This window comes from Erigeron canadensis, chromosome 3, assembly GCF_010389155.1.
Source record: "Erigeron canadensis isolate Cc75 chromosome 3, C_canadensis_v1, whole genome shotgun sequence".
Classification (NCBI taxonomy): Eukaryota; Viridiplantae; Streptophyta; class Magnoliopsida; order Asterales; family Asteraceae; genus Erigeron; species Erigeron canadensis.
The window spans coordinates 36,142,046-36,152,646 of record NC_057763.1 but is presented as its reverse complement, the minus strand read 5'-3'; the positions used below and the strand labels follow the sequence as shown (position 1 = coordinate 36,152,646).

Sequence of the window (10,601 nt, the reverse complement as noted above, 5' to 3'; positions counted from 1 at the left end):
TTTTGATAACAACAAAGTATTTATAAGAATCGTTAGATCTCTTGGTTAAGATTTTGAATGTTAAATCTAACCCCAAACAATAAGTAACACTCATAAACACAATTACATCTTTATTACTATGTAACAATTCTCCACCTTTATTCTAAAAAAGAATTAAAAAAAATTAGTTGTAATTTAACCAAAATAACCTTAATGAACCCTCTTGGAAAGATTATGAGGTCCTAAACCCTTTGATTAATGATCTAGGGATAAAAAAAATAGATTTTTTTTTTATACCGTATAACTTTCACTTATAATGATCATAAATATATTTAATTTTCACTTATAATGAATCTGAGTGAGTTTTTGTTATCAGATTTCTTATGATATAGTTTTTCATCGAATGACTTAAATCGAGTATATATTTTAAGGGGGACTAATTAACGCAAACCATATTAAGATAACATAGTTAAATATATCATTATTTAGGAGTTATTTTAAAATACAAAATAACTGTGTTAAATAAATTGAATTTAACTATTACGAGTATTAGTTAAAAACCCCTCTAAAGCCACAACGCAGGTGCCATCTGTTGGATACAGTTTATTATTGTTGTCTCACACTCACGTTCTAGCTCTGCCGCAGCAGCACCAACCCCACACGCCCTCTCCCTCTCCCTAACCATTTCTTTCTCTTTCTCCATATATCTATATCTGTATATATATATATATCACCATAGATAAATCATTCGCACCATACACATTCTCACTCAAAACACACACTCACTTGTGAGAGTGTTCTATATCTATCTATCTATCTATCTATCTTTATATCTTATAATAAATAATAATAATATATAATAATATCAATAACAATAATCTATATATACATAACCTCTGCATTCCTAACATATTATTATCGCCATGGATCCTACGCGAGCTTTCGTCAAAAACGTTAAACGTGTTGTCGTTAAGGTCCGTATATCATCTTCGATTCTTCTCCATTTTCCATTCATTATACATATATATTTTATATATAATATAATATATGTGATAATAATGATTAATAATATCTGTTTTTAATTAAGTTTCGATTTTGTTGCCGGATATTTATTATTAATTAAAATTAAATTAAATTAAATTCGCCTATAATCCTGCTGCATGATTGAATATACTTTTTCGGATCGTCATATTTAGCAAATTTTTTTTAGGTACTAAATTGACATTTTATTATATGCTGTAAAATTTTAATTTTGGCATAATAGATGAATGACACTTGGTGACACTTTGTACATGATAGTGACAAAAGATACAGAGTTTCATGTGGCAACACGATCTATTTGTCCTAGGTTTGCCAGGTCCACATATATTTAATTTTTATTTAATCAATTCATACATTATATAGTAGTAGTATATAAACAGGGAAGGGAATATCTGTTAGGCACCTAATGAAAAATCCGTTACATACTTTTTTTTAAACAATAAAAATCATGGGCCAAACACTTATTCAAAATATTAAAATATTGTCATATGAGGGATTATCACCCAAGTTGGGTGTATAACAACTCCACGCTCACTTTTCTCATATAAATATTGAAAAATTTTATGCAAAAAATATTACTAAATTTTTTTATAGTAGTGTATGATTGAATGTATGGGTCCCTTACTTTTGGCTATTTGTGTTGTTTTAGGAAAATAATTAATATATTATGTTGCTTGTCAAATGTGAATTGATATCTTGAGCCAATCATGAAATATTGAATATCAATGTAAAGATTTTATGGCCAATATTTTGCTTATTTGTCAATAAGGGGTTTATTGATATGTCCTTGATTGTCTCGGCCTACGCCTATCAGTAGAAGACATGCAACGTATGGTTGGATATATTGAGTTCTAATCCGGGCCTTATTTTCTTTAAACCTTCGGTTATACAATTCATCTCTCCCACGTTATCTACTATGTTGTCTATGTGACTGGTTGGTGGGGCCTTTAGATTTGTAGAGCTTATGGTGAACAATAACAAAAGTATTTTTTCAAGAAAAATATTAATCATTCTAATTAATATCTTAAAAATCTTCTTAACAATATGATTATGGCATCTGGTCAATCAAATGATGAGATCATCTGAGAGAATTAATGGATACATTTATCGTGAAGTTAAGGCATTAAAAAGATTATTAGGAGGATGAGTTAGGATCTATCGTTAACTTTTTTTTTATATGCCTTAGAGAGAACATTGTAACAATTTTATTTCTTTCACAGCCATTAAAACTTATATAGAAATATGTCCCAGTTTTATTATCTCACCACCAAATTCTTGCGATATTCCTCCCAAATTTGCTAATATGTAGTCGTTGATTCCTCCCCTTCTTATTGCAAGCTCCCTGAGAGTTGTAAATCTTCTAAAATATGTGCAAGTTTTCGAAAAATGTGCATTTCACTAAAAACAATTCACAAAATCCGGCTCCTATGTCGGGCAAGCCAATGCATACTTTTGTCTTACGAACATTTTTCAATGACAAAACCAGTTTTAGGGGACCTACACATCTCAAGGGACCTAAAAAAAACTGAACGACCACAAATCATCAAATTTGGGACCTATATCTCGAGAATTCGGTTGTGAAATGGTAAAAGTAGGACACTTATGTAAGTTCCAATGGCCCAGAAGAGAATGAAGTTGTACAATGGCTTATAATGGACATTTTAAAAAGTAGAGTTATGTTAGATCACTAAAATCCTATCTTTAATGAGGTTCTTGATTGTCCATTGCATAATTAAAATATCATCTAACCTTATTCAAAAGTAAGGTTTCTTAGAAGTGAATCAAGTAAACGATTTAATCTATTAACAGCCATTACTTTTATGACTGTAGGTTGGAACGGCCGTTGTTACCCGAGATGATGGAAGATTAGCCGTTGGTCGACTTGGAGCTATTTTTGAACAGGTATTTTTTGACCGCTTTTCAATAAGCACATGCGTAAATCTCAAATATGGTAAAGTTCCATATTTAGTTGACTCACTAATATAGCTGGATGATTGAAATAAAAGGGAAAAATCAACACTACTGCTGTTATATTTTTTAAGATATATTTATTTAGTGAAATTTTAAAGTAAACTTAAATTATTTATGCCTGGATATGCAGAGCAGGCACAAAGATATTTTCTTTCTGTGCATTACTGTTGCACGACATTAGTGTTCTTGTATATTAGAATTCTGATGTAATTCGTATTTACGTGACAAATGATTTCCTTGCAGCTTGAAAAGTTGAACTCCCGAGGCTTTGATATCATTTTAGTTACTTCAGGAGCTGTTGGAGCCGGCCGCCAAAGGCTTAAATATAGGAAAATGATCAACAGCAGGTCCTTATCTTTCTTTTCCTTCATTTGTTTTTATAGCATATGGAAATTTAGTGCACACTCTGAAAATTTGTTGATATAGTTTTGCTGATCTCCAAAAACCACAAGTTGAACTTGATGGAAAGGCCTGTGCAGCTGTGGGCCAAAATGGTTTGATGGCCTTGTATGATACTCTATTCAGCCAGGTATAACTGCTGGCCTGTTTATATTTATAAGTGAAACGGGCCTTTTGGTAACCTGGTTTGTGCTTATATATTGCTCTTTTGCAGTTGGATGTGACCTCCTCTCAACTTCTTGTCACGGATAATGATTTCAAAAATGCAGATTTCAGGGTGCAACTTTGTCAAACAGTTGATTCATTGTTGGATCTTAGGAGTATCCCGATTTTTAATGAAAATGATGCAATTAGTACAAGGAGAGCTCCTTATGAGGTATGTGACTGTCATTGCAGGAAAAATCGATTATTCCTCAATCCTCATTTACTGGTATATATGTATCACAGTTATAGATATATATATTTAGGAACATTCTGTCTTTCAGGATTCTTCTGGTATTTTCTGGGATAATGACAGTTTGGCCGCACTGCTGGCCATGGAATTGAAGGCAGATCTTCTTGTGTTGTTGAGCGATGTTGATGGTCTATACAGCGGTCCCCCCAGTGATCCAAGATCAAAGTTAATCCATACATATGTTAAACAAAAGCATCAAAAGGCAATCAGTTTTGGAGACAAGTCAAGGATGGGAAGAGGTGGAATGGATGCAAAAGTCAAAGCTGCAGCTAAAGCAGCTTATTCTGGTACACCTGTTGTTATTGCAAGGTATCATAATCTGGATTATAACATTTGATCTTGGTTTCGTTGGGTTTGTGTTACTTAATTTACTTAATATTTTTATTATAGTGGCTTTGCTGCCAATAACATCATAAAGGTTTTGAATGGAGAACGTGTGGGTACTCTGTTTCATAAAGATGCACATATGTGGATTCCTGTTACTGAGATTGGTCCACATGAGATGGCGGTTTCAGCACGTGAAGCCTCTAGACGCCTTCAGGTTAGATAAATTTCATGCTTATTGTAACTAATATCGATAAGCTTAATTAGGCGCTTACTGAAGCTGTAATACATACATACGCCAATGAATCTGCACAAATACACATGTATATACAGATGTATGTGTGTGTGCACAGAGACACGACTATTATCCGATTGATTTTGTTAATCATTAAGCCTTCAATCTTTTATGGGTTTTTTTCATTTACAGGCACTAACAAGTGACGAAAGAAAGAAGATTCTGTTAGATGTAGCTGCTGCATTGGAGGCAAATGAACAGTTTATCATGCTTGAGAATGATGCCGATGTTGAAACTGCACAAGAGTCAGGATATGATGAAGCTTTAGTAGCTCGATTGGCTTTAAAACCTAGCAAGGTACATATATTTGTTACGATTCTATAACAGAAAAACATTTTGGAAGTTATATACATTTTCTTTTCTGTTATTTTAATTGTTCGGATTATTGTTTACATGCTTCTCTTGTTATGAAGAACAGATTTTGTTATTTATGTTTCAGATCCGCGCTCTTGCAGAATCTGTGCGTAGACTATCAGAAATGGATGAACCTATTGGTCAAATTCTGAAAAGAACAGAGGTGAGATAAATTTATTTCAAATTCTTATGCATTATGTACAACAGTTTTTAGGATCAGGTCACTTTAGGTTTCTTATATACCTTGTGTAGTTGAGTTCCATTAGATAATTGGCTTACTATTAACTTTATCTAGAGAAAATCATTCTCCAAATGGTGTAGGATGAATACTGTCAGTACTTAATAATGCATACAAAATCTAAATTGTAGTATCTTCAGTTTTCTGATATTTCGCTTTATGATCAATTATTTCTGACACACATCAATGGATAATATTGTGTGCAGCTTTCAGAAGGGCTCATCTTAGAGAAGAAGACATGTCCTTTAGGCGTTCTACTCATTGTTTTTGAGTCTCGCCCTGATGCATTAGTTCAGGTAACAATAAACTCTTTTTTACCTTTTTAGGTGAAAAGTATTATGTTCTTCACATACTTTTAAGTACTATAAGATGGTCATAGCCCCATCTGCCTTCCTTCATTTTTGTTTTATACTTTTCATAATTTGCAGATAGCTTCATTGGCTATCCGTAGTGGAAATGGTCTGCTACTGAAAGGAGGGAAAGAAGCTAAAAGGTCAAATGCAATATTGCACAAGGTTTGTCTTGGCTTTCAAATTAGTGTTATTACGAATATCAGAACTTATTAGTTGTAAATGTGACCACCTCTTTTCCTACTTTGAAATTGTATATGCATTGCAGGTCATCACTTCTGCTCTCCCGGAAACTGTTGGAACAAAACTAATTGGACTATTAACATCAAGAGAGGAAGTCCCTGAACTGCTGAAGGTATGTGGAGATGTGACATTCTTTAAAATTTGATGATGCTATATGCTCAGTCTTACTGATATTGTACCTATCTTTCTCTCCCCCAAATATGATTTCGTACAGTTGGATGACGTGATAGATCTTGTGATCCCTAGAGGCAGCAATAAACTTGTGTCCCAAATAAAGAACTCGACCAAAATTCCAGTTCTCGGTCATTCTGGTAAGAGAAAATATTAACATGGTTACATTTCCAAAACGAATGATAAATGAAAGTCAGCTAGCGATGAAGTTACATATTATCCATTGCAGATGGAATTTGCCATGTATATGTGGATAAAGCTGCTAACTTGGAGATGGCGAAGAAGATTGTATTGGATGCAAAAACAGACTATCCAGCAGCTTGTAATGCTATGGTAAATTTAATATCCATACACATTTGTATTCATGTCATGTTTATACAGCCTATTTTTAAAATTATCTTCATTCATGGCATTGAATTTATAGGAAACACTACTTGTGCACAAGGACTTATTAGCTAGCGGAGGGCTGCAAGAGCTTGTTCAAGAACTCGAACAGCAAGGTGCAACTTTTCCTGTCTTTTTTTGTATGCCCAAATGATGAATGTTCAAATTTCACATTAATGTAGTAAAGCTATAATACATTGGTATACTAAACTAACATATACAAAGAACTATGCTAGAATCTTATGTACTAAATAGTGATCCTTTTCTTTGAAAGGCATACCGTATTAGAATTATAACCCACGGGTTGGTGGATCACAATCAATTTTTGTACCAAAAGTAAAGTAAAAGCTTATATGCTATAATATGTCTCTCAGGTGTTACACTATTTGCTGGGCCAAGAGTAAATGGTTCGGTTAACCTCTCTAAGGCAAATACACTGCATCACGAGTATAGCTCCAAGGCTTGCACAATTGAAATAGTGAACAATGTTGATGAGGCCATAGAACATATACATAGTTATGGAAGGTTCGTTAGAAGTGTCCAAAACCTTCATCTTTTGGATTGATCTGTTGAAGGGATGATTACTCATTACTTTCCCTTTCTTGCTTTTTAGTAACTTTTCTTTTTCTGTCTCAGTTCTCACACTGAGTGTATTGTTACTGATGACCACGATGTCGCTGAACATTTTCTAAGCCGGGTTGACAGGTATGCTTATTATCTATGATAAGTTTTGTTTCTGTGAAATTTTGGCAATAACTCTGATTAGTAATGACTAATGATAAAGAGGGTTGGTATTTTTGACAATAACTATATCAAATTAAAATGGGTACATATTGATTTTGTTTATAAAAATATATGTAATACTTAAGAACATCAGTTAACATGGAGTAAGAACAGACAAAAGGGTAGTTATGGTATAAAGGGTGGGAAGGAGGCGACAGGTGGTCGGCGTGCACAATAATCTGATGGAACTGATGAAAACCCGTCCTTTGTCACCCTATCCTCTTATTCATTCCTACCCTTATACCATAACTTCCTCTTTACAATAAACAACCCCTGGTTAATACTATGTGATACACATTTTTATTGCAAGACAAAGTTGTAATATTTGTTGATAATAGAAGTAAATCCCGTTTAGCGACACTGATTCTCTTCTAGCATTTTGAAAACTAGCACTTCTTTGTTTCAAAATAAGTGTCCACTATGGAATTGGGACACAGTTTCAGACTTTTAGAAGACAGCCAATCATTGTCACCTATACTTTTTAGAAATATTTTGAATGTTTAAAAACTGGAAGTTCATACTTATGTTCGGACAAAAATAGTAGTAAGGTGAAAACCTATTTAAGGGTAGGAGGAAGTATATTTTATCATTTTATGGAAAGCTTGACCCATTTTAGTCAGTTCTTTGGGTGAATTTATGTATTAATTACTTCAAATGTTAATGTTTGTCAAATACATAGAAAATTACAAATACATCTGAAATCTCACTACAATTTCTGACTTTTTGATGCTAAAATCTGACAGTATGAAAAGATTCTGCATAGCACATTAAAATTAGATAGCTGGCACATGTTTTTTTTGTTTTGTTTGTGTTGTTTCTATAAAAACTAGTCTCAAAACCTTGAAAACATGAAAATCAAGTTTCCACCTTATTTTGGCTTTATTTGCCCATACATTGAACTATAGACATTGAAAGCTTGTATACTAATTAGTATTTGATTCATTGGTGAATAATAGATATCACATTATCACCTCTAAAGAATAATTTACACATTTTAACTGGCATGTGCTAAGAGCATCCTCGATGTTTGCCTAATTATTTATTTTAATCTCGAGAAAAAGTTTTTAAGAATAATACGAGTAGTTTATATTCAAATATATAAAAATAATTAGATTATATATCCTTTTTATGAATAAAATACATCAAGTTAGAAAATCACTTTTACTTTTAAGTTTTAAGTAACCTCTGCTATGTTTTCTTTGGCCACAAATGTATTGGTACTGATTACCCATTTTTGCTTACGGCAGTGCTGCAGTTTTTCACAATGCAAGCACAAGATTTTGTGATGGTGCACGGTTTGGGCTTGGAGCTGAGGTATGAAATATTTATATTAGCTAACTTAAATAGTTTATTGATTTCAGCTCAAAGGAGTGAAGGACACTTGATTCTTCTTTCATTTGCTTGTACTTTTGAATTATTTCCTAAAATAGGTTGGAATCAGTACAAGCAAAATCCATGCACGCGGGCCAGTCGGAGTAGAGGGACTGTTAACAACACGATGGTAAGCATAGATCATAAAACCAATTTGTTCTCCGTTTGTATTGCAGTATCCTTCAAATATTCTTCCATTCAAATGGGGTGGGTTATTCCATCATTATATTTTTTTTGCTCCATTAAGTCACTGTCAGAGACTCAGAGCTAGATGAATGGCCATCCAGAAAACTAACAATTTTCGAATTCCCTTTAATATATGTACAGGGTCTTGAGAGGCAAGGGGCAAGTGGTGGAGGGTGACAAAGGAGTCGTTTACACCCACAAAGACCTTCTATCCACCTCCAACGGATTCTAGATAACCGTCATTGTTTCACTTATATCGCCTGATATTCTTTTTATGTTTGATTAGGACCTCAACTACACTACAACTGGCATTGTTTTAATAATGTAATAGCGACATCCTGGTAACATATTTCCATCATGTATTAAGCATTTGTATGAAGTTTTTCATCTTACTCAATATAGATAGGTCTTAAGGCTTTGTGCGGGTTTCTAAATGACATAATGTATTTGTAGGCATTAGCACTCTGATTTATAAGTTTCATTCACTTCATTTTTATTGTAAGAACTAAGAAGTGACTTGCCAATTCTGAAATGGTCTTAGTATTTGATCTTCTATTCAAGAGATGGCAAAATGCATGATCTGGGCTGGTTGGGTAGCAGCAGGTGAAACTGGGTCTAGTAGGGCTGGCCCAAACTCTTTTTGCCACGTGTGTTTAGTATTCTTTCATGAAGAAATAGTTCCAATTATGACGATAGGAAAGCTTGTATAATGTCTATCTATTTTTCTAATACAATAGTATGGAGATTTGTTCGTTAATAATACACTTTTACACTTCTGTCCGTGAATGACTCAATTTTCTTGAATGGTGACCCGTTAATAATAGTTTAATTTTCAAGATATTGGTATTTATTAACGTAGTCTTCTAGTACCTTGCTAGATGGCTGCTTATTAGTATATATCATTTTTGCTGTTAAAACAAAAAACAAAATTGATAATATGACGGGCGTTTCAGCATTTGTGACAAATCTTAATTAGCGTACAAAAAAAAAAAAAAATCATTTCAAGGATTGATACTTAATTGGTTTATCAGATTCTTTTCTATATCACTATATTCTAAGTTTCATTTTTTGGTCAATTCTAATGATATCCCAAATACATGATAAAAAGATAGGGTTATTCACATATTTGTTTAAAATTATATAGCTTATTTTATCATTTAAGTTTATAAGCAATCAAACCTTTTTACTCTACATAAGACATACGAGTTTTTTGTGTCCCGATTAGTCCATTTCATAAAAACTCGATAACCTAAAAATTTCAGTTTTATTTTACACGTGTTTGAATTTGAGTGATCCATTTCTGATCATTTAAATGTGATAAAAAAAAATTGATGACTTATACTTAAGAAACAAATGAAATTGGATGTTCTAAACCTAGGAACTACCTCAAAGATATCAACCGTTTAGTGATCAATTTGGTTCGCAAACTAACTGACGGCTAAATACCTAAAAATAAGTCAAAAATGTTTTGTGACTCATAAACAGCAGGAAAAAGAATAAAAATAGTAATAACTTATAGACGACAAATTAATAACTTTAATTTCTTTTTTTTAGAACGATAATTGAGACTTGCCCTTCACCATCCAAGAGTGAGGACTCATAATAGAATAGTCGGGTTGGTTTAACCAGATCCTGCTACGGTTCACGTGGATGTAATTGGACACTTAATGTGTAGTTGATTTTTTTATAAATGTTACTTTAAAAAAAAGATAATATTGTAAATGTCATTTATCAACAGAATCCTAACGGGCATGGTTTTTATGAGCTTCTAACCACCATAAATATGTACACACGTCACTTGTTTTTCACGACGCGCAATAATTCTAACAAATACTCTTCAAGTAGTTTTCTTATATAGCTTAAGATGGCTAAAGTTATGTCCATATTCCACATCATTTTCATTATTTTTGGTGTCTCTGGTATTACTAATTTATAAATTTCATCCTTTTAATTACATTCATGCATTATTACTTTGCGTTATTGTTTTTATGAAACTGGCTATGTATTATGGTCCTTCACTCCTTGTAAACAAATGAATCTTTTTATTTAACCGCAAAT

At 32.8% G+C, this 10,601-nt stretch overlaps 1 protein-coding gene across 1 annotated transcript; it reads left to right on the top strand.

Moving 5' to 3' along the window:
• Positions 1-890: 890 nt before the first annotated feature.
• Positions 891-8,992, top strand: LOC122591091 (delta-1-pyrroline-5-carboxylate synthase-like). The gene is made up of 20 exons (XM_043763290.1): positions 891-953; positions 2,851-2,922; positions 3,235-3,338; positions 3,418-3,520; positions 3,605-3,766; positions 3,876-4,153; positions 4,235-4,385; positions 4,596-4,760; positions 4,903-4,980; positions 5,262-5,351; positions 5,484-5,570; positions 5,674-5,760; positions 5,863-5,959; positions 6,049-6,152; positions 6,244-6,319; positions 6,578-6,728; positions 6,840-6,908; positions 8,234-8,300; positions 8,417-8,487; positions 8,685-8,992. Exons 1-20 carry the CDS (start codon positions 903-905, stop codon positions 8,773-8,775), a joined length of 2,154 nt encoding a protein of 717 aa, XP_043619225.1. The 5' UTR covers positions 891-902; the 3' UTR covers positions 8,776-8,992.
• Positions 8,993-10,601: the final 1,609 nt, after the last annotated feature.

Excerpts from the sequence above, each read along its gene's own strand:
- LOC122591091 (XM_043763290.1), top strand. The coding sequence starts at position 903 with ATGGATCCTACGCGAGCTTTCGTCAAAAACGTTAAACGTGTTGTCGTT. Across the intron at positions 3,339-3,417 it reads AGGAAAATGATCAACAGCAG|TTTTGCTGATCTCCAAAAAC; the intron begins GTCCTTATCTTT and ends TTGTTGATATAG. Across the intron at positions 3,521-3,604 it reads ATGATACTCTATTCAGCCAG|TTGGATGTGACCTCCTCTCA; the intron begins GTATAACTGCTG and ends GCTCTTTTGCAG.